Source organism: Carassius gibelio, chromosome B25 (genome assembly GCF_023724105.1).
Source record: "Carassius gibelio isolate Cgi1373 ecotype wild population from Czech Republic chromosome B25, carGib1.2-hapl.c, whole genome shotgun sequence".
NCBI lineage: Eukaryota > Metazoa > Chordata > Actinopteri > Cypriniformes > Cyprinidae > Carassius > Carassius gibelio.
Genome location: NC_068420.1, coordinates 20,323,383 through 20,348,394, shown reverse-complemented (window position 1 = coordinate 20,348,394; position 25,012 = coordinate 20,323,383). Strand labels below are relative to the sequence as shown.

Here is a 25,012-nt window from a genome sequence, read left to right as displayed (position 1 = left end):
CTGATTCAACGACTCGTTGATTTTGAACAGAACTGTTGGACGACTGATTCAACGACTCTTGATTTTGAACAGAACTGTTGGATGACTGATTCAGTGACTTGTTGATTTTTAACAGGACTTTTGGACGACTGATTCAGTGACTCATTGATTTTAAACAGAACTGTTGGATGACTGACTCGTTGATTTTGAACAGAACTCTTGAATGACTGATTCACTGACTCGTTGATTTTTGAACAGAACTGTTGAATGATTCACTGACTCAATCGGCTGTTTGAACGAATCGAGTGAATGAACCACTGACTGTCATAAAACGGTAATTTGTTTCCACCTACCAGAGTAAAAACATTAAAACAAGTGAAACGTCCAAGTTTGACCAATCAGTTTACTGTTTTTAATAATCAATTACATTTTTATCCATATATAACTGCAGGAGGACCAAAACAACAGCACATTTGCAGTAGTTAACAGAAGACTTTTAAAGCGCTGGCCTTTATATTGGATGTATAAGGATAATACATTTCTGAGTTTAAGCTGAATCCTTTTGCGCAGTTGGAGTTACAGGCAAAAAAACAACAACAACGATTTAGCAAATTGAGGGAACGAATTAGTAAATCATGCACACAATTTATAAATCAAGTGAACAAAAAAGTAAATCTAGGGAACGCAATAGTAATTGTGTGCACGTTTTAGTACATTGAGGGAACGAATTAGTAGATCGTGCACATGCTTTAGCCTACAATTTTTTCCTGCATTGCCATGTGAGGTGCTCCGTAGTGATGCGTGTCCAGGCCCGATGAGACAAAACCAATAAAACCCATAACAAACGAGTCATTTGTTGCATCCAGTGGGGACATAAATACTGATTATAATGACTTATACTGTTTTTTTTATGCGTTGCATTGCATTGCGCTGCATAAACATAAAACCATGTCTGCATTTGTGATTGGAGAAATGTCAAAACATCAAGCGCTACTCTACACTGCTGAAAACGTGCATTTGAATCATCAGTGGCAAATTCTTTAAATATGCAAACATACTTACAGACTGTGAGTCAGAAGTGCTAGACTGTCCTTGCAAATTGGAATGGAATTTGGATTTGAGATTGCTTCAATTTATAGAAACATTCTTTGTGCCCAAAAGCATTGAAGGCTACTGGTTCATGAAACATCGTAACGTAAGTAACACTAGGCATTGCTTAGATCATTAGTTAATAAGTAGTTAATAGTTAAAATTTAATGAAAATAGAAGTTCATCAATAGAAATCATCTCCCCTAAAGTGCTGATTCAGAACCCTGGTGACTAAATAATGACTTTTATTACTTCTATTAAACTTCTGTCCTTAATATTATATTTAGACAAAAACCATTTGAGTCCACATTCTGTACATGAATGCATTTTTATTTCTGTTAGTGAATATATTCACAATGCAACTGACAAAGTGATACATAAAAAAAAACAGCACTTCACAATATTTAAAAAAATCACAGAAATATATTAAAAAAAAAAGTATATTACCAAAAAAAAAACATTCAGCAGGCAATCAATGTTTTATTACTTAATTTAAGAGAAATTAAAAAAGTAAGTGTATGACCTTGACTACATATTCACATATTCCTATCATACAGTAAATCTGGTCATAAAACTATACTGGCCAGAGCAATAAATTGGGAAATATTTACATATCACTTGCACTAACCAAACACCATATCTAGTTAACAACAGAGGTAGATGGTAGTCATTGTGCCAATTCCAAAATTATGAATTATGTAACAGTTATTAAAGATTTTGTGAATTTGAATGACATTAGCGTAAAAAAAAGCATTTATGTATTATAAATCTCATAAATATACATAATTGTACTATTTTGTCAATATACCAGGGCTGATTGATATATATATCTATATGTAGATATTATTTATTTATAGATATCTATATTATTTAATGATATCATTTAATAACCCATATCAGTTGAGCTCTTGTGTAGAACCATTAAATAATTTATGTAGGATATTTGCAATAACAAGTGTGTGTGTGTGTGTGTGTGTGTGTGTGTGGACGCTATTCTTTAATTTTATCCTACTCTCGATTCCTATCAGTTTTTTACTGACTGAAATCATGTAAAAAACAGCTTGTGATCATATAATTCCTAAAATCAGCAGGAGCCTTTGACGACACATAGTTCAGTTTTTTTCAGGTCTGAACAGCTGCTCCACAACTGGATTGAAACTGGATTTATGTTCACTTTACATGATGACAATTTCTACAGATCTGGATATTTGGAACTGATCCAAACACATTTCCTGATTGTTGTTTGTTACGTCATCATTAGAGATCCTTTGACTTTTACCCAAAGCATAGTATCTGAATTTGTAATCTGTGAGAAAGAGCAACAGAACATTTAGAGGGGAACAACAGTTTGGCAGTTTATATAAAAAAAAGGGTTCCAACTTACCCGAAACCTGTCTTTACATGTAGAGCAAATCTGATTCATAGTAATTAACCTAGAAAACACATGCATGGATTAATGTCATGGATAGACTGTAAATGGCTATTTTTAAAGCTTTGTACAGTTTTTTTAAATCCTATAATATAGTTGAAAGATGTTTTATTCAATCAATCAATCAATAAAAATAAAAAACTAAATGTAAATTTTAACGTCATCGTTAAAATGGTCATAAATTTCACAATGCAATTAATCGTTTCTGTGGCTCCGTGGTAGATCATGTCATTAGCAGCTCAAAAGGTTGTGAGTTCGATTCCCAGGGAACACACATACTGAACATTCAGTAATCTCCAGAATGTTTAATTTCTTTATCTATGAAAATTTGGCCGTAAATTAACGGGGGGGTGAAATGCTCATTTTCACTCAATATCCTGTTAATCTTGAGTACCTATAGAGTAGTACTGCATCCTTCATAACTCCAAAAAGTCTTTAGTTTTATTATATTCATAAGAGAAAGATAGTCTGTACCGATTATTCCCGGAAAAACACGACCGGCTGGAGGCGTGACGTGTGGGCGGAGCTAAAGAATCACGAGTGTGAGTAAGCTTTTGCGTTGAGAGCTGGAAGCTGTGACATTACCGTGAGGACAAAACCAACCAAAACAAACCATGGCTAACAGTCAGATTCAGCGTATATTTATGATCCAGAATCAGATCCCGAGGCTGAAATTTAACAAGAGCAGCATCAGCAACAACGTCTATGTGGTATGTACTGAAACTGTATATATTTGCTTAGCGGTTTTGGAAAATTACTAAGTTCCACTTTGTCGTCTCTTTTTTTTTTTTTTTTTTTTTTTTTTTTTTTTTTTTAAGCTGTACATGTGGAAAGTACAGTTTGATGACAACATCGCATGTTGTTTACTTGATGTGCTCACGCGCCGATAGCTAAGTTAACAACACAGAGATATTTAAAGCAGTTTTACTCACCGCCTGTGGTTCCAACACACGATCGTGACCCTTTTTCTTTGGGACTGCATTATCCTTAAGAAATAAACTATGTGAAAATCCGGCGTCAAACTGGACCTTGTTTGTAAAACTAGCATTCTTCGAAATGCAGGGAACAAACAAAAACACTTGCACAACTCCGTTGATGCTCTGTAAAAATAAACTCCATCCACTGGTCCCTTAATGATGTTTTTTTTTGGTAATCTGTGCAGGGTTGTCTTGCCCTGGCAACCAAAAACACACTCCTTTTGTGACATTTCGCGACGCTCTCGCTCTGATCAGTGAAGTCTGTTGTGCTTTCAGTGCTCTGCTATACAGGAGCGCTCGCTCTTCTGGCAGAAGTGCCTTAGGACCCATATAAGGAAATTCCGCTCCATCTAACGTCACACAGAGCCATACTCGAAAAAAACTTTCAGAAACTTGTGACAAACCGGAAGAGGTTTTTTGGAACAGAAATACTCCTTCAAACGTACAACTTAATTTTTGAAACTTTGTCCATGTTTAGCATGGGAATCCAACTCTTTAACAGTGTAAAAAACTCAGTATGCATGAAATAGCATTTCACCCCCCGTTTAAAAAAAAACAAAAAACTGTAGAATTAATTTATGGGTATGATTCATTTAATCTGGTCTCACGGTTACATTAATCACATTGTTCCTAAGTGTTTGAGTAAGAGTTGAGCTTTCGCCATTGTATGTGTGTGTGTGTTCGTGTGTGTGTGTTTACATGCTGTCTGTCTTCATCCCTGCAGTCTGCAGTCTGTGGGCTCTGTGTGTCTCTTTCTGTCCTCAGGGGAGGAGGGCTACCAGACAAATCATCCACACTGCTCACAGAGCCATGGAGCGGAGAGAACGTCACACCATCTCCTGAGATTCACACACACACACACACACACACACACACACACACACACGCTGAATTACATAAAACTGAAGATTAAGGACAGAAAAGCAACACCCCCTTCAGAGGCCCCACTTGCACAAAATGTGAGATATAATGTCCAAATGATGACTAAAAACATCTGAAATTTAAGACCCCACTGGCCTGGCTCATAATCCACCTTTAGAAGGTGCATCTGATGATGAAAGAAAAAGTGTTTTACCGGACAGCTCTTGGCTTTGAGGGTCCATCCGCTCTAGACTGTCTAGCAGCTCGTCTATCTGTGATTTAATCACTGTCAGTTCTTTCTTAATGCACACCAGCTCCTCCATTTTCACTGCAGAGAGAAGGAAGTTAGCGAACATTAATGTTCAGTAACAGTAGCGACAAACTAATTTGCCACCCCTAGTGAAGCAGAAAGGACACATTGCAGCTTTAAATAAAGACATCTGAGATATAGCCTAGCAGTTAGCACACAAAAGGTTTTTTTTTGTTTGTTTGTTTGTTTTTGTTGATAAAGTATGTCATTTCTGTGCAAGTAGAAGCACCAAATGTACTGCAAAAAAAACTGTTTCCAAAAAAGTTTCCTGACTGTTTTTTTTCTTCTGCCCCACCCTCCATCTCTCATTGGTTGGACAAACATGTAACCCCTCCCCGGTTGAGCCACAATTTGATTACTTTTACCATTTCAAGCATAGTATAGGATAAAAAACTGTATGCTTCTGCTTACTTCCAAGAAGTTCAATTGTCTGACTTTCAAGACAGAAATGAGGATGCCCCGATATAAGCAACTCTTCTAATCTAATGTGTCTAATGATGGAAACTTAGATTAAACCTCTTTTTCAGCAGCATGTTAACACCACTCAAACACCCTCCAATCCCATTCCAGCTCAGCACCAGCCATTAAAAAGCGGTTTGACCTCCCAGCTACAAAGGCAAACTCATTCTACTGTGATCTGCTGGCAGTAAAAACTATTAGGGCTTGTAATAAAGCACTATAAACGCTTCTTATTGGTTATGCACTATTAATTTGCTATAATTGCTTTTGGTGATAGGCTAAGTTTGATTACTGAGGGAGCAGTTCTATAGCAGAGGGAGGATTTCAATAAAGGAACCATCTGGAGTTCGTCAGCAGAGGTGCATGCATGCTCACAAAAACATGATTATATGAGCAACATTCACCAAAACACAATGCAAGGGTACAAAACACTGTAAAAGCGATGCTGATATTTACCATGAGATGCAAATGCAAACATCAATGCAACACTGTACCTTTCTATATAACAAGCTTTCTCAATGTAACAAACTCTAGGACTCAAGGGGGCGATAGAGTTACCTTAATATTGCTCAGGCAGCTTGTTTATAAACTTAAATGGCAGTTTAACTTTTTGACATTTGCAAAGCAATGTCAAATTTATTCAGCATATAACTCTATATTTTTAAAGGGTTAAATCACCACAAAATTAAAATGTTGTTATTAATGACTCATGTCATTCCAAACCTGTATGACCTCTGTTAATCTTCAGAACACATTAAGATATATATTTGATGAAATCGGAGAGCGACAGTATCTGACCCTCCGTAGACAGCCACACAACTGAAATGTTCCCTGGTCCAGAAACACAGTAAGAACATTGGTGGCAGGGAAGGACATACGTTCATGGGTGTGCTTTACCCCCGAACGTAAACAATGCTGATAATGTCCAATATGTTCTTGGATACTTTCAAAAATGGCAGAAGACATAACTCGGGGGAAAGAAATGGTTGTGTAAATTATGTTACTGAAGTTTTCTTTGCACACAAAAAAGTATTATCGTAGCATCACAAAACTGAAGTTGGGCCAATGATGTCACATGGACTGTTTTATTGAATGAAATGTTTCTGAACCTAGAAATATTTACATTTACATTTAATCATTTAGCAGACGCTTTTATCCAAAGCGACTTACAAATGAGAACAATAGAAGCAGTCGGGTCAACAAGAGAACAACAGTATACAAGTGCCATGACAAGTCTCAGTTAGTCTAGTATTGAGAGTGAGGAGTCACGTGCCGATTTGGGTTGATTTGGGAGGGGTGCCCTGATGGCAGGATACGCTATCAGTTGCCAGGGGCAATGCTTTCAGAACTTCACAGAGGCGCGACTAAACATTTCAGAGCTCTTTAATTTTTGCGCATTTATTTTGTCGGCGGAACAGATCGAGACGGATCTACGAATACTCGAAAGAAAGGAAGAAAGTAAAGCAATGCAAAAACATAAGGCAAAAGAAAGGGGACCTTAAAGGAACAAGCTCACACCAAGCGCAAAATAGCAGGGTTTGGAGAAGCTCTCAGGCAGCTCCCTGCAGCGGCACAGAGACCTGGACCATTTACCTCCATGCACACATATGGACATTGGGAATTATCTTGTTTATGATGTAAGTCACCTTGCATTCACGCTGTTAATGGCTTTAATCTAACCAGGACATTTACATCTCGCAATCACACATTTAACTACCCTAACCAACCCAGAACTGGTTTGTCCACTTTGCAGCCCCCAACACAAAAACCTGGTACAGTATGTGTCATTGGCTAAAATCAAATCATAACTAAACATACACAGCTTTAGCCTACATCAAAAGATGTTGGAAACTTTCGTATATATTGAACATCATGTTACAATCTAGTGTTTATGAAACAGTCGCAATTAATTACTTTGTCATTTTGGTCAAGAAGTGCATTCTAAGTGCAATGTAATTACAATACACTAAAACGCATGTGAATAAACTAACTTTGGCCAGTACAACACTGTTTTCATCACCTGCTGTAGATGGACCCAGCCACAACAGAAAGCCTCGTAACTTTCCAAAGACTTGTGTCTTTTAAACTCCTGCATTGTATAGTAACTTAAACCAAAAACAATATAATTCCCAATGTCCATATGTGTGCATGGAGGTAAATGGTCCAGGTCTTTGTGCTGCTGCAGGGAGCTCGTATGGGTCGATATTTTGGATGCTTGAGAGCTTCTCCAAATACCGCTGTTTTGTGCTTGGTGTAACCTAAAAAAAACTGTATTCCATTGTTCCTATGTTTTCCATATGTATCGTGTGAGGTACTGGAGCAGTTTTTAACGCAGCAGTAACTCCCAGGCATGGGAGAACCTCCTCTACTACCGAGTTAACAACATGTAAACTATCCTGTTTCGCCGCCGGTATCCTGCCAACATGGCGGAGACTGTGATATCGAGGGAGGGGCTTTGTGCTATGACGACAACTCCTCATTCTCAATAGAACAGATAGCCAGGTTTTTTTTTTATATATAAATGAAAAGACAAGAAAAGGAAAAGTGCTAGTGTTAGTTGGTTAAGTGCAGGCGAAAAATATGAGTCTTTAGATGTTTCTTGAAAATAAGTAAAGACTCAGTTGTACGAATTGCGATTGGGCGGTCATTCCACCAGCTGAGCACAGTCCAGGGAAAGGTCAGTGAGAGTGATTTTGGACAAGAAGCTTGGACAAGAAGTTGGGTTGCTTGCTCTGACAGGAAGGGTCTAATCTTCCTAATGTTTTATAAGGCAAACCTGCAGGACCGGGTCGTTGTAGCAATGTGGTCTGTGAAGCTTAACTGATGATCCATCACAACTTCTAGGTTTCTGTCTTTCCTCGAAGGAGTAATGGTTGACGAGCCCAGCTGTATAGTAAAGTTGTGATGAAGCAATGAGTTAGCTGGAATCACCAGGAGTTCTGTCTTCGTAAGGTTAAGCTGAAGGTGATGGTCATTCATCCAGCTAGAGATGTCACTCAGACAGGTTGAAATGTTGGCAGCTACCGTGGGGTCATCTGGTTGGAATGAGAAGTAGAGTTGGGTGTCATCAGCGTAGCAGTGATAAGAAAAGCCATGCTTCTGAATGACAGATCTTAATGATGTCATGTAGATGGAGAAGAGAAGCGGTCCAAGTACTGAGCCTTGAGGAACCCCAGTAGCAAGGTGGTGTGACTTTGAAACATCACCCCTCCAAGACACACTGAAGGATCTGTCAGAGAGGTAGGACTTAACCCACAGGAGTGCTGTTCCAGAGATGCCCATCTTTCTGAGGGTGGACAGGAGAATTTGGTGATTAACAGTGTCAAAAGCAGCAGACAGGTCCAGTAAGATGAGTACCGAGGATTTTGAAACTGCTCTTGCTAGTCGCAGGGCTTCAGTAACCGAGAGCAGAGCAGTCTCAGTTGAGTGGCCACTTTTGAAGCCAGATTGGTTGCTGTCCAGGAGGTTGTTCTGTACAAGGAACATAGAAAGCTGGTTGAACACAGCTCGCTCAAGTGTCTTTGCAATGAATGGAAGAAGGGATACCGGTCTGTAGTTTTCAAGAAGCGCTGGATTTAGAGATGGTTTTTTGATCTGTGGTCTTACCCGAGCCTGCTTGAATGCTGAGGGAAATGTTCCAGAATGAAGAGAGGAGTTGATAATGTGAGTAAGTGAAGGTATGACTGAAGAAGAGATCGCTTGAAGGAGGTGATTATCGGATCAAGTGGACAAGTAGTAGGGTGAATAGACAGGAGAAGTTTGGAGACGTCCATCTCTGAGAGTGGGGAGAAGGAGGAGAAAGAGTGTGCATCAGTCATTGTGAAGTTGTCCTCAGTCTGCGGTGTGGAGAATTGGTCACTGATGGATCTTGTCTTATTTGTGAAGAAAACTGAAAGTCGTCCGCTGTAAGAGTTGATGGAGGAGGTGGTGGCGGCGGATTAAGAAGAGAAGAGAAAGTCTTGAAGAGTGTCCGAGTGTCACAACAGCTGTTAATTTTGTTGTTATTTTAGCCGTGAAGACATTTGCAGAGAAGGAAGAGAGGAGAGACTGATACACACTGAGGTTGGTAGAGTTTCTTGATTTCTGCCATTTCCTCTCTGCAGCCCTGAGTTTAGAACGATGTTCATGGAGAACCTCGGACAGCTAGGGGGCAGATGGGGCGGTGCCTGCTGGTCTAGACATCTAGGCAAAAGTTGTCCAAGCAAGATGTTAAATTGGAGCAAAGAGTGTTCGTAGCACTGTTCGTGTCCAGAGCAGAAAACTGAGAGAGTGCAGGAAGCGAGGATGAAACCACAGCAGATAGGCGAGATGGAGAGAGGGAGCGTAGGTTTCATAGAAAGGTGACCTGTGTTGGAGTGTGATTCACTTCAGGAGTAAGTGCTAGGTTAGCAGTAATCAGGAAGTGGTCAGAGGTGTGCAGGGGAGCAACTGAAGAGTTGTCCACAGAGCAAAAGCGCGTGTAGATGAGGTCCAATTGGTTGCCTGACTTTTGAGTCGCTGTAGTAGACACTTGCTTGAGATCAAATGAGGTGAGCAGAGTTTTGAAGTCACCAGAGGAGTACCATCATCTGGAAAGTTTGATAGCAGCACATCCAACTCCTCCAAGAAGTTTCCCAATTGACCTGGGGGATGATAAATGACCACGAAGTGGATTTTAACAGGGTGGGTTACAGTAATGGCATGTGATTCAAATGAACCAGTACCTGTAGGTGATGGCTGAAGATCAAATTTCCATTCTTTTGATATAAGGAGACCCATACCTCCACCCCTCCCAGTGGTACGAGGAGTGTGGGAACAAGTGAAATTAGTGGAGAGGGCTGCAGGTGTGGCAGTATCTTCAGGTTTGATCCAAGTCTCTGTCAGTGCCATGAGGTTGAGACTGGAATGAGTAACAATAGAAGAAATGAAGTCTGCTTCGTTGACTGCAGACTGGCATTTCCAGAGACCAACTGGAATAGAGAGCGTAGTAGTAATGGTCAGAGGGACAGGCCATAGGTTTGTCGGACAGGCCTTCCTGCGACGTACATAGCTTTCTATCAGAGTGTTAGTAGTGATAGTAGAGATCTGAAAGCACATAATGACTACAAGTGTAAGAAATATTTGAGAACAAGTTATACAAAAAGTAAAGAAAGGGGGGAAAAAGCAATACTCAAGTGCCCTGTCGGTGTCCCTGCTCGGTGGAGTCACGCAGGTAGAGTCGATTGTCTTTACACTCGTTGGTCTTCACATGAGGAGGAGTCACACAAGGGCTGCCGCGACCACTGCAGCGACATTTCAGTAGTTTTGCTGTCTATGGAGGGTCAGATAGCTCTCTGATTTCATCCAAAACAAGTCAAGTCACCTTTATTTATATAGCACTTTAACCAAAAGAAATTACGTCAAAGCAACTGAACAACATTCGTTAGGAAAACAGTGTGTTAATAATACAAAATGACAGTTAAAGGCAGTTCATCATTGAATTCAGTGATGTCATCTCTGTTCAGGTTAAATAGTGTCTGTGCATTTATTTGCAATCAAGTCAATGATATCGCTGTAAATGAAGTGTGTCCAACTAAGCAAGCCAGAGGCGACAGCGGCAAGGAACCGAAACTCCATCGGTGACATAATGGAGAAAAAAACCTTGGGAGAAACCAGGCATGGTAAGAAACATAGAAACTCTGAATGTAATAACCTAGAACACTGTCTAAGGCTGCTCTGTCAATTCTTCGTTATCAGATAGGAACCTAGGTGTGCTATTTGATCGCAATCTTTCCTTAGAAAGACACGTTTCTAGCATTTGTAAAACTGCATTTCTCCATCTCAAAATATATCTAAATTACAGCCTACGCTCTCAATGTCAAATGCAGAAATGTTAATCCATGCATTTATGACCTCAAGGTTAGATTATTGTAATGCTTTATTGGGTGGTTGTTCTGAACCCTTAGTAAACAAACTACAGCTAGTCCAAAATGCAGCAGCAAGAGTTCAACCAGGAAGTATGACCATATTAGCCCGGTCCTGTCAACACTGCACTGGCTCCCTATCAAACATCGTATAGATTTTAAAATATTGCTTATTACTTATAAAGCCCTGAATGGTTTAGCACCTCAGTATTTGAATGTGCTCCTTTTACATTATACTCCTCTACGTCCGCTACGTTCTCAAAACTCAGGCAATTTGATAATACCTAGAATATCAAAATCAACTGCGGGCGGCAGATCCTTTTCCTATTTGGTGCCTAAACTCTGGAATAACCTACCTAACATTGTTCGGGAGGCAGACACACTCTTGCAGTTTAAATCTAGATTAAAGACCCATCTCTTTAACCTGGCTTACACATAACATACTAATATGATTTTAATATCCAAATCTGTTAAAGGATTTTTAGGCTGCATTAATAAGGTAAACCGGAACCGGAAACACTTCACATAACACCCGATGTACTTGCTACATCATTAGAAGAATGGCATCTACGCTAATATTAGTCTGTTTCTCTCTTATTCCGAGGTCACCTTGGCCACCAGATCCAGTCTGTGTCCAGATCAGAGGGTCACTGCAGTCACCCGGATCCAGTACGTATCCAGACCAGATGGTGGATAAGCACCTAGAGAGGACGTCTACATCCCTGAAAGACAGCGGACACCAGGACAACTAGAGTCCCAGATACAGATCCCCTGTAAAGACCTTGTCTCAGAGGAGCACCAGGACAAGACCACAGGAAACAGATGATTCTTCTGCACAATCTGACTTTGCTGCAGCCTGGAATTGAACTACTGGTTTCGTCTGGTCAGAGGAGAACTGATCCCCCAACTGAGCATGGTTTCTCCCAAGGTTTTTTCACCAGGCATATCCAAAATATCTTAATTTGTGTTCCGAAGATAAAAAAGGTCTTACAGGTTTGGAATGACATGTGGGTAAAAAACTGTTCCATGAACCATGTAAAAAAAAATGTTTTCATGTTTTAAGAACATTACTAAATACCAGATATTGAACTTTGAATGAATGATCTATGAATATCAGAGAAGTAATCTCTCGAGAAGAATATTAGCCAAGTTCTGAGACCATTCCATTTATCTGGAGTATTGGAGATTAAAATAGGTTTTCTTTGAGTTTTGCCATGTCATGTCACAACTATTGTGGCCATAATATACTCTGTGGATTTTATATCAAAACAGGAAGTTGGAATGGTGCATAACCCTTATACAGCCCAGCAAAACCATAATTTGCTATTGGCTATTAATAGCCAAATTCAGTTTTAGAGATCATTTTTTGGACAAATGTTTAGACAGTCCCCTTAATGTGAGAATTTCATTAATATATTCAGGCCCCTTTTCTTGGAGAAGTGGCACATTTTAATTGTATATATGCTCAAATTAAAAATGATGGTCTTTATTTGGTCTTTATCTCGATCTTTGAGAGATGTCAGTGCATCTCACGCTGGATCCCTCTGCTCTTGGACTTGTGTCTGCTCTGAGGTTTTTCTCTGCTTTGCCGCAGGGCTTCGGAAGATGAAGAGGGCGATGAACACATCCGTCGAAAAGATGCAAAGTCACATGGGATGGTCGGAACATGTTGATAGTCGAAAACCCTGAAAATGAAAACCAGATAAGTGATTTGAAAGGAAGGAAGGATTTTTTCTGATTCATAATGTACGGTTATTATTGGCAGGCCCTGGCCTACTTCCTGTTCTGCGACTGAAGAACATCACAGCTGATTATGCATGCCAGTCGCAGCCTCTGCATGATACATTACCGGCATGGCACTTTACTGATCACTCTACATCTCCAACTTTATCTGCTCTGTCACATCCTCAGCATGCTGTGAACGTCTCCAACAAAACTTGGCAACAAAGAGCTTTATCAAAAATGTCTACGCTTTTATTTAAAGATTAGCAGGGTCAATGAAATAGGAGACATTACCCATTATGCCTGAGGCCCAGCGATTTGTGACCAGAGAGAGATATCAGGAGATGAGAGATTGGGAGAAATCTGCTACTGGTGTCAAGAGCATGATGGAGCATGCAATTAGGAAAACGTGCTAGAATAGAGTGAAAGAGAGAAATAAAGGCATATGCATGCCCACACTGATTCTGCAGCTAAACAAAGAGCTGCAGTTTTCTGCAGAACTGAAATGTCCATTGGAAGTCAGATGATGAAATATTACGGTTTTTAATTTAAAGGAGGGGTGAAATGCTATTTAATGCATACTGAGTTTTTTACACTGTTAAAGAGTTGGATTCCCATGCTAAACATGGACAAAGTTTAAAAAATTAAGTTGTACGTTTGAAGGAGTATTTTTGTTCCAAAAATACCTCTTCCTGTTTGTCACAAGTTTCGGAATTTTTTTTTGCCGGAAGAGCGCGCGCTCCCGTATAGCAGAGCACTGAGAGCACAACAGACTTCACTGATCAGAGCGAGAGCGTCGCGAAATGTCACAAAAGGAGTGTGTTTTTGGTTGCCAGGGCAAGACAACCCTGCACAGATTACCAAAAAAAAACATCATTAAGGGACCAGTGGATGGAGTTTATTTTTACAGAGCATCAACGGAGTTGTGCAAGCATTTTTGTTTGTTCCCTGCATTTCGAAGATGCTTGTTTTATAAACAAGGCCCAGTTTGACGACGGATTTGCGTATCGTTTATTTCTTAAGGATAATGCAGTCAGGCGCTCGTGTTTTTCCTGGAAATATCGGTACAGACTATCTTTCTCTTATAAATATAATAAAACTAAAGACTTTTTGGAGTTATGAAGGATGCAGTACTACTCTATAGCTACTCAAGATTAACAGGATATTGATTGAAAACGAGCATTTCACCCCCCCTTTAAATTAAACATTTTAGTTAGTTAAGGCTTTCCGCAAGGAGTAAGTGTGTGAATACCATATTTTACCATTTAAAAATTTGAGATATAGGGGGTACAAAGTTAAATATTTTGGGTGGGTACCTAAAGTTTTTTTTTTTTAATCTTTGATGTATTATTTTTTACCATTCAAAAGTTTTATTAGTTTTATTTCATCACACACACACACACACAGACACATCGTAAAAATGACAAAAATTCTGTTTTAATGTTATTTTAATATAAGATGAAATGTAATGTTTGTAAAGCTGATACATACATACTGTAAATACATGTGTGCACATGTGTGATATTTTTAGAGTCTAAACTGAAACTTTTCCTGATAATAAAAGTTTTCAAAGCCCCACACACAAACCAACGCTAAGAAAAATGGTACATATGATCCAAAAAAAAAGTTATTGCACAGAAAAACTGAGACACAAAGCAGGCTGGGATCAAACTTCAGCTTCCCACACTAGCATCACAGCTTGACACGTCTTTAGCATGAGTGCTAACCGTTATGCCACAGCTTCATAACCGCATAGGCCTACTGCTAAAATGCTAATACATTCTCCTGCTGTCTTTCCTCACTTTCTCTCTCTCAGTGAAGGAAATGGGATCACACACCACACAGAGAGGTCTCTTCAAACTAATGAGACTTTGTTCTAAAGTGACAGGCTGATCTCTCAGACAAGCTTCATTATCCAGAGTTCAGTCTCTGTCTGACGGCTCACAGAGAGAGAGGCGCATCTGAATCAAACACGTCACTGTATGCTCTTCTATCAACGGTCATTCATGTACATCTGGACAGATATCAGCTTTCTTTTTATTGCGAAAGACGGATTTGCTGGCTGTTCAATAAATTGTAGAACAGCAGGGGCCATAAAGACATCATCCGGCAATAGTAGCTCTTTTTATGATGTTTAGCTTTATAAAACAATATTAAATTGGCACAAGCATTCTGATCTATCATCGTAGCTCACAAAAATTGTTTGCTGTATAATTAGTGCATCTGTTTGTTGTTCACTAAATTCACTGTGTAAATCAATGCAGGATAGAAGGTGTTAAACAGCGCGCTGGGACAAATTCATTGAACAGATAGTATTGAACAGTGTGAAACTGAAACTGCTTACTTGTTCTTTATGTGTTTGTCATGATTGATTCTTTCCCTGAGGTAATTCAGATTGATTAATTTAGATCGAGTATGCACACGGGGGAAATGGTTTGGCTGAAACGAATGGGGATCAGAGAAGCGGGATGGAGGTTAATGGAGTGGAATGAAATCTTTTGCTATTTCAGCACGGTTAAAAATCAAAACATGGGCATTTCTGATGAAAGGGAAAAGAATGAAAAGCCCCACAACTGAAATATACCGCTGCATCCGCAGAACTGAAATATGTAATCCTGGTTGGCTTTGGATCACGCATGAGCAAACCTCGTAACATGACTTGAGAGATCATAAATTGCTATTAGTATGACAATACAACTGATGGAGAATTGAACAGCACATATACCAGTGTCTCAGACATTCCTGCAGAGCTTTTCTAATGTGCTGACTGGATATGGGTGAAAAACACATTTTGTTTTAGAGCAGATAACGTACAAAATAGTAACGCAATCTGATAACACTTTACAATAATGTTCTATTTTGCAATAATGCTTTTTATAATAATGCATTATTGCAGCTAACATGAAATAACAATGAACTAATTATGTTGTATTTCATATTTTTGGTTAATGTTCATTTCTATACATTAATGTATAATTTAACATCAATGAACACATATGAATTCACAATAAACTGTTCATTGTTAGTTCATGTATTAAAAGTGACAGCAATTGAATGACTGATCAGTAGGTTAATTGGTTAACAGACTGAATGACTAACAGATTGATTGGCTGGTTGGTTGGTTGGTGGTCTGGCTGGTTGAATGACTGATCAGTTAGCTGGCTGACTGACTTATTAATAGACTGATTGATTTGATGGTTGGTTGAGTGGAGATTTATTTTTTTAATTAAATACAGCATAATACAGTAACTTAAAACAATAAAACATGATGGATTTATTTGTTAGCAGGGTTGTTTATCAAACGGTCAGTAGGTTAATTGGTAGATTAACTACTATATTGGTTGGTTGGTTGGTTGGTTGGTTGGTTACGTGAGAGAACAGTCAGATGGTTTAGTGGTAGAATGAGGGTAGAATTGTCAAAATACCCACACTTGTGTTCTCTGCACTTGAACACTTGTCTACTTACATGACGCATCTCCTGTATTTTGATGCATTTACTGTATAAGTGTTCTCAAGTGAGCATGAAGATCTCAAGTGGTTCCTAGGCCTTGTGCCATCAGTCTTAAGATCTGACTATGCAAAATGATCAGTCAGTCAACGAACCTGTCCAACCCAACAACTTACCAAATAACCAACAAACTTACGAATCAATCAATCATCAGTCAGTCAGTGTGCAGTCAACCCAGTAGTTTTGTGATTTTTTTTTTTCATCAACTACGCAACCAGCCATTCAACCAATCAATTAATGAGTCTGTCTACCATTCACCCTACTGACTGTTCTATCAAACAACCAATTATTCAGTCACGGTTTGTCCGAATACCCATATTTATGGTCTTGCCAGAGTTTGTGCATGCAATAGAAAGTAAGTTAGCGAGACCCAGGTCTTAAAAACTTTAAAGCACAGTGCCCTTAATACACACTAAATCCACTCTGAAGTAGTACACGAGCCTAAATGTATGCCATCTCACATCCCCTGCATCATGTTCTACTGGAGAAACAAAGTCACCTACATCTTGGATGCCCTGGGGGTAAACAGATAAACATCAACTTTTCATTTTTGGGAGAACTATCCCTTTAAGCACCACAGTTGCTTAATTGTGGATCTGTTATATCAACTATACTGCACAGACATTTAGAAGTTCATTTTAAGATGCAATGTATTGGAAATCAAAATAAAGCTTTGTAAACACTTGCACTATACGTGTGCCATTGGGTAATGGAAAGTTCTACACACACTTGAGGTCTTAATGCTCACTTGAACACTTATACAGTAAATACACCAAAATACAGGAGATGCGTCATGTAAGTAGACAAGTGTTCAAGTGCAAAGAACACAAGTGTGGGTATTTTGACAAGCCCTCATTCTACTACTAAACCTTCTGACTGTTCTCTCACCTAACCAACCAGCCAGCCAACCAATCTACCAATTAACCTACTGATCAATTAATCCTGGCAAGGATTTCTGTATTGACTTGAAGCAGCGCTGCAAAGACAGATCAGTGTGTGAGACCAAAGTACCTTTGAATCGATCTTTGATGTCATACACCGATTACTCTGTGCATTGCCGCTTCTAGTTGAAAACACAACGTGTACAAGTATTTTAATTGCTTTAACCACTCTGTAGATCACGTGTCATGATTGGTTGATTATGTACAATGCCTCCATGTTATTGGTCAAACTACTTTTTTTCCTAAGTTACTAGATTGATTCAATTGTTGGTTAGTCTATGATTAATTAATTGAATGACTGACTGATTTAAAGGCTGCTGATTGACTGACTGACTGATTGATTGATTGATTGATAGGTTTGTATGTAGTTGGCTGGTTGGTTGACTGAATTTTGTTTTTGGGTGGATTACGTCTTTACATATGAACAGTATACAGCATTGCGTTTCTCCAGCAGAAAGTGACAGAAATTGCTTGTAAATTTCATTTGTATCCATCAAATTAATTGGTCTCCATGGTATATACATATACCATTAACTGAAAAATAAGGACATATTATACTTAAAAATATGAAAACAGAACAAAATATCACAAGTCCATGAATTACTGAGCAAACAATCATTATGTTTTTGCGTGATCACCTGTGTGTTTCTGCTTTGCTCTAAGGAAGAATGTGTTTTTCAAATAGTATATTGGTCCTTTTCCACAGTTTTATGGCTCTTACAGTTTCCCCTGTATTCAACACAGTCCAGAGAGATTCTCTGATCCACAGATAGGGAGCTGTAAATTACTTTGCCTTGGAGGACTACAGTGATTGAGGGAGATATACATTAGACTGCAATGGGATCAGACTGGGTCAGATTGCTGCTCTAAGCTGCAGGATAAAAGAGTCTTACGACAGTGACATCCAGCTCTTAAAATAACCTGCTCTCAGCAAGAGATCTGAGCCTCAAATGCATCTCAGTCCCAGTGTGTTTGAACCTCTTTAACAGTGCTTTCACTCAAAATGTTGCTTATTTATTAGGGATTTGAACCAAAACCTAAACCTAAGTAAACTAAATTGGCATTTATTCATTTATTTATTTTCTGTGTGGTCAGAGAGATTTACCATAAATAACATAAAATACTATTGACTGAGGAACCCAACCATATCTAGACAAAAGAAAATACTCAAAAAAATGTGAGGGTGGGCTCTTATAACTTAGGCTACACAAAACACTCTAACAACTACATAGCAGCGCCCTAGCTGACCCCATCACTCAATATGTCTTAGAAACCACTTGGCATCAACATGACAAACACTGAAAAATTGGGGCAGCAACTTTTGCACCACTCACATTTTATTAGAATATGTAAAAATCGAATATAAGTCGGAGCCAATAGCCTCGTAGGCAGCGTTCCAACATACAACACCGTGCGCTATGGGCGTCCCGAGGTCAAATCCCGATTTTATTTATTTATTTTTAATGTAATTAAATATTACATTTTATAATTAATTAGGTAACTGCAGCTTTTTATCTCACAGTTCTGACATTTTTCTAAGATGCATGTGTATGAGGTCAAACCATGTGTCTAAAAAAATTTAATAATAATAAAAAAACAAAAAATCAGAAATGCTCAATGTAAACTCACAATATCAATATTTAAACTCCAAATTCTTTAAACTTAAAATTACAAGACAAAAATCTAGAATTGTGAGATAAAAAGTAAAGTACCTTCTTGAAATGTTTACTCCGTGGTGTACAAACCTGATTCCAAAATAGATAGGACACTGTACAAATTGTGAATAAAAATAGAATGCAATGATGTGGAAGTTTCAAATTTTAATATTTTATTCAGAATACAACATAGATGACATATTAAATGTTTAAACAGAAAAAAAATTATAATTTTAAGGGAAAAATAAGTTGATTTAAAATTTCATGACTTCAACACATCTCAAAAAGTTGGGACAAGGCCATGTTTACCACTGTGTGGCATCCCCTCTTCTTTTTATAACAGTCTGCAAACGTCTGGGGACTGAGGAGACAAGTTGCTCAAGTTTAGGAATAGAAATGTTGTCCCATTCTTGTCTAATACAGGCTTCTAGTTGCTCAACTGTCTTAGGTCTTCTTTGTCACATCTTCCTCTTTATGACATGGCATATGTTTTCTTTGCGTGAAAGATCTGGACTGCAGGCTCGCCATTTCAGTCCCCGGATCCTTCTTCTACGCAGCCGTGATGTTGTAATTGATGCAGTATGTGGTCTGGCATTGTCATGTTGGAAAATGCAAGGTCTTCTCTGAAAGAGACGATGTCTGGATGGAAACATTTGTTGTTCTAGAACTTGGATATACATTTCAGCATTGATGGTGTCCTTCCAGACTCATGCAACCCCATACCATCAGAGATGCAGGCTTCTGAACTGAGCGTTTGAAATGGTATTATACAGAAATAATACTGCTACTGCCCATATATGAAATAACCACCATATATAACATGCATGAGATTACCCTGCAGCAGATCTTTACAGGTGGAGCTGGGGAAGGTGGAGGGTTTCTGAAGTGCACTGCAACTACTACAGCAAGCACAAGCCAAGTATTTGATATTGAGCAGTGAGCTCATTGGCTGTTGCTGTGAAAAGAAACCAATCAGGTGTGCCATGTTGGGATATTATAAGCCTGCGCAATCTGGAGTTTTATGACAAAACATTGTATTTATTATATGTACCTATTTTAATTTTCAACTAATGTCAGAATATTATGTTAAAAATAGTACAAAAATGTTAAAATGTAAAAAAATAGCAGATATTAAAGAGGTTATTATGTTAAACATTGTCTTACATATTTTTCAATCACTGCCAGAGTGACAGAATCCAACCGAACAGAACTGGATACAAGTTTGACTTTTTACTTACATTTTACTTTAACGGTAAATCAACACTAAAAGATAGATATTTTAATAATATGTAATATAATACAATCTAATATTTGTTAAAATTTGTAAACTGAACATATTTGAAGTATTTGCAGTTGCTATTTTCTACTGTGTCTAAATCCATATTCATTTAGTTGCATCTGTTCACTCACTGACAAATATTTATCATATTTTAGAAGAGTTTGTTTTCAGTGAGCAGTTCTGCAGAGCAATAATGTTAATCCCTGACACAGTACACATTTTAAAAAACATCCCATTCTTATTAAAAGTAATCCCTCATGAATATTTTTCTCTCTCTTATACATTTCTGAAGTGAATAAAATGGTTTGTTGGCCAGGGGCAACAAAGTGCACACTAGAGGGTTAAATTTAGACATTTGTTATGGCAGGAACACACATCTCCAAGCAAAAAAATGGCCACTAGAGAAAAAAACCCTGTGTACCACACTAATGCATGCTGCCAAACATATTTTCAGAGGTTTTCTCTCTATGACGGGATGCTTGGCCCTACGGGAGGGTGTTTAAAATGCAGATAGCATCCAGGGGTGGTGTTGAATCTCAGCGCACACTAATGCAGTAACAACTGCGTCTGACCGCAGGCCATAACCAATGAGACGTCAGATCTTCTGATGAGACTGAAATAGAGAACAAAGTTTCTGATGTGTGAAACACTTAACAAGAGGCAAATAAGCAGCTGCGTGAATCATACGGAGCCCAGAGCCAAGAGAGAAGACGCCAGTCAAAGCCGTCCTGTAACATTATGCAAATAAGTGGAGTAAATTTGTGCGTGTGTGTGTGTGTGTGTGTGTGAGAGAGAGAGTGTGTTTAAGTGCTGGTTGGATGCTTAGGAAGGTAAATGAGATGAAATGGACTGTGAAACTGCATTATAGACCTTGTACTTCTTAGAGTGCATTGTGGGTAGATAAAGGACATTAAATGCGGTCTGTAATACAGTATATAAACAGTGTTTATCTTAGATGTTTGTATACGTGAATGCTGCTACAGTCACTGCTATGCAGTTGCTAATATGTTCGTGCCCAAGTCTCTATGGCCGCATTAACATTACATGGTTCAAGTGACCCAAATCTGATTTTTTTTCTCTCCACCCATGTGGATCGGATATGATAACACATAAGAGGAAAAAAGCACTTGGAATCATATATTCTCAAATCGAGTTCTCATGTCAGTATTCCCTTGCGAGGAAAACCACAGGAAAAAAAAAAGCTGGTTCTGTTTCTCAGACCTGGCAACCCTGTCTCGGGTTCAGTATGTGTACCATGGGTTGTTTCTCAGTGTTTAGTGTAAATGCAGATATCAGATATGGGTCACATTTAAAAGAAGATGTAAGCCTTTTAATATGCTGATTTGCTGCGCAAGAAACATTTCTGGCTATTATCAATGCAGACAACAGTTGTGATCAGGTTTCAGAAAGAATAGAATGTTCAAAATAAAATTGATTTAAAATAGAATATATTGTCAAATGATTAATCGCAATTAATTGCATTCCGAAATAAGTTTTTGTTTACATTATATATGCATGTATGTAAATACATGTAAATATTTTCAAACTATATAATGTATGTGTGTGTATTTATATACACAATAAATATACAAAGTACACACATTTATTATGCAAACAAAAACATAATTAATCACAATTAATCATTTGACAGCACTAATTATAAATGTCTTTACAGTTACTTTCAATCGATTACATTAAATTTTTCCAAACAGCTTGTTTATCAACGCCTCAGTCTACTCAGTAGCCATTATACAGCCATATAACAAAAAGTATATTTGTCAGATGTGTTTCACTGTATGGATTACACAGGTTTGTGCAGTTATTCTACACACCCTATCATCACAGTTAATGCAAAATAAATTTGTATAAAATGAAACAAGATGATAATGATTTAAATTTAGTTTAATTTCGTTTGGAGGATTCAAAAGCTATATTTGAAGCTCATATTTGAGTATAAAATATGCATTTTATGAGCTGTAAGTGGTCTAAATCATTTAAGCATTACTGTAAAAAAACCTGTTAAATGGATATCCATAAATTCCCCTACTATATACAGTGAACAACTGTATTGGACGTTTTATGGTATTATAATTTTACGGTAATATTCTGTTTTTGGAAGTGAAAAAGAACGTTTAACTTAAAATTCCCAAATTCTCTACCTAATATTTCAAATCTAATGTTTTTCTGTTGAAATAACTATGTTTCTTCTCAGCTTTTTTCTTACCAGTTTTGTTCTTTAGGGTTGTATGTTACACCAAATGAATGTTTATTGCATTATTTCACGTGAGTTACCGTGATGGTTTTTAGTGTTTGTGTAAATGACACTGTGCACCTTCAATGTATGTTAATATTTAAAAGCTGCTTGTGATAGGCATTGGTTCATCACGTGACTTTCTCTTCACCGCCTGCTTTTGGTGGATATCAGTGTATTACAAATATTACAAACAGATTTCAGTACTTTAACAGGTTGATATATTAACATTATATCAATTAAGGAAATTACGGTATTTAACTGTAAATTTAAGTTAAAAGCGTATGTTAAACAGCGTATGTTAAACAGATAATTTGTTGTAAATATTTATTCATTTTTAACCTAAATCACAATCTACAATCCGCTGATTCTGAAAAAAAAAACTATCACAATAACACTTTTGTATCAACCCAATCCCATGAAGAAAATGAATGATGTTACACAGTCAGTGCTCCCGAACTGCTTAAATATTTGTGTACATTTGCATATTTTACAATTGATGTAGAATATATTGTTTCTCTACTTGTATCCAACATATTTAAACCGATAGATTGATATTGCTCCATCATTTTTAATCTTTAATTTTCAATGTCAATGCTTCATTGTAGTTCTGTCCTTGATTAAAGTCATTAGGTTTTTATAGAAAAAAATGCTGTGGACCAGACTTCATGCCAATAGTCAAAAGTTCGCTGTCACAGTCACAGTTTCCAGAATATACCTCATACTAATGTACTTGGACTGGAACACCCCAAAAATGTATATACTAGAGAAAGACAAAGATGATAGAATCGGAGTGAGAAAAGCACAGTGACTCAGTGTCAAAACTATGAGTGGAAGATCACTGGAGACGTCCTCAGGAAGCAGATGTTTCATATTTCCTCACGACACGAGCTGTGAATATGTGAATATGCCTGTGAGGAACGAGTGTGTGTGGATGTACCTGTAAGGCTCATTACGAGGTCGCTTCATACCGGATCTCTGTTTGGAGGGTGGCAAAACTCCCGTCATGCTTTCGTCTAAATAAGAAAGACAGCACAAGTGCGCTGTCAAAGGAAAACAACAATGAACTGAATAATACAACAACACTCCTTCTGTCACACTGACACACGCTGCCACGCTCTTTAATAAAACATTACTGGATCCTCCATCAAGAAACAGAATAAACGAAGGTTTTGAATGGAGAAAATTTAACTAAAAATAACTTTAGTTACAATGGGAACTGTCCAAATATATTTAAAGAAAGACAGGCTCTCAATGCCATTATTGGCCAACCTATGTTGCTTGGTTTGGGTTAAGCATCTGTGTTTTGAGATTAATATCTCTGTCACATGGTGAACACTATTCAGTGCACTTTCATCACAAACGCATCATTGTCCCAGTGATATAGGCCATTTAACAAGTAATGACTACAGTAAAACTCCTGGAGTGCATAGTGTGAGTCTGTCTACTATACACTTCTGAGGTTGTGAAGTTTTTAAGACTATTATTTGTTTAATCACATTAAATCACACATTAGTAGTATAACAGTGACTAAATCATCAAAAACAGCCTAATATTACTCACTCTGTATTACAGTGTCAATTGTGCAACTGATATATTGGAATGTGCTATATATATACTGTAAACACTGTTGATTTAGCATTGTTGTTAATAAAACATTAAAAAATGCTTTCTTGTTCATTGAAATGAAGCTGAATTAAAATGTAAATATTACATGAAAAATGTAAACTTTAAAACATTAAATAAAATTACTGAAATTAGAAATAAAATCCGAAAATGTATTGGTAATTTTCTGTTAAGATAAGTTTCCTTTAACGCTACAACACAACACAATGCAATGTGTGCTTCATAATACAGAGATAACACCTGTGAAAGAATCAATATGGAAAATTCCTTTTCATCAAAATTGGGTCATATTTTTACAGACAAAAAGCTAAATATATTTTATGCTGAACAAAAATTGTAAAAAAAAAAGACAAAAGCACATAACTAAAAAAAAAATAATAACAATAAAAAAAAAAAAATCAACTGCATTTAAAAAATACAAAAATATCCAGATCTTATTTTAAAAAGAAAACAGTATATGGTAATAATTACAACCACAAAATGAATAAAAAGATGAATAAAATCATATTCCGTGGACCCAACTGTTATTGCTGAATCAGTAAAAATTAATGTCTGTATATAACAAATCAAGATCAATTTAACAGAAACTAGTTTCATTATCATGATAATTTCACAATGCAAAGAAGATTTCATATTCTTCATACAAAATATAACTCCTTAGTATTCGCTTCTTCTTCTTTTTACGACCTTTGTGTTTTTGAATGCAGTAATCAAATACGCAAACCAACAATTAAAAAATAAATAAATAATCCCAATCCCAATCTGACAGCAGTTCAACTTCCTGTAAAATGCAGATGAGAATGAAGTGAGAGAAGGATGAATAAACTCACACTTACACTGAAGACTGCGATGCTGACTTCTCAACAGGATCATTACAGTCTTACATTCTGAACTCCCTGCTCATCTGCTGCCGATTCCCTCGAATGCACTCTTTATTTAACCTCTGAGAGAGAGAGAGAGAGAGAGATACTATGGAGTTAATGGTTTTTCTACACTGGGGGTCGTACCATCTGCGCGCACATCAAATTCAAAGGGGGTTTAAAT

The 25,012-nt window shown here is 37.6% G+C and overlaps 1 protein-coding gene across 3 annotated transcripts; it reads right to left on the bottom strand.

The window, feature by feature from the left end:
* Positions 1 to 1,477: 1,477 nt before the first annotated feature.
* LOC128013757 (RNA-binding Raly-like protein) lies at positions 1,478 to 24,885 on the bottom strand. Of its 3 annotated transcripts, none has more exons than XM_052596960.1 (7): positions 24,805 to 24,885; positions 23,283 to 23,358; positions 12,520 to 12,671; positions 4,550 to 4,663; positions 4,174 to 4,313; positions 2,453 to 2,501; positions 1,478 to 2,374 (listed from the first exon to the last, which is right to left on the bottom strand). In XM_052596960.1, the coding sequence occupies exons 1-6, from the start codon at positions 24,839 to 24,841 to the stop codon at positions 2,466 to 2,468; spliced, it is 555 nt and encodes a 184-aa protein (XP_052452920.1). In that variant the 5' UTR covers positions 24,842 to 24,885; the 3' UTR covers positions 1,478 to 2,374; positions 2,453 to 2,465. The 3 variants fall into 3 exon arrangements, with proteins under 3 accessions (XP_052452920.1, XP_052452916.1, XP_052452917.1); XM_052596956.1 differs by having other exon boundaries at positions 23,283 to 23,385; positions 24,799 to 24,853; XM_052596957.1 differs by having other exon boundaries at positions 1,479 to 2,374; positions 23,283 to 23,385; positions 24,805 to 24,877.
* Between the last annotated feature and the right edge of the window lie 127 nt (positions 24,886 to 25,012).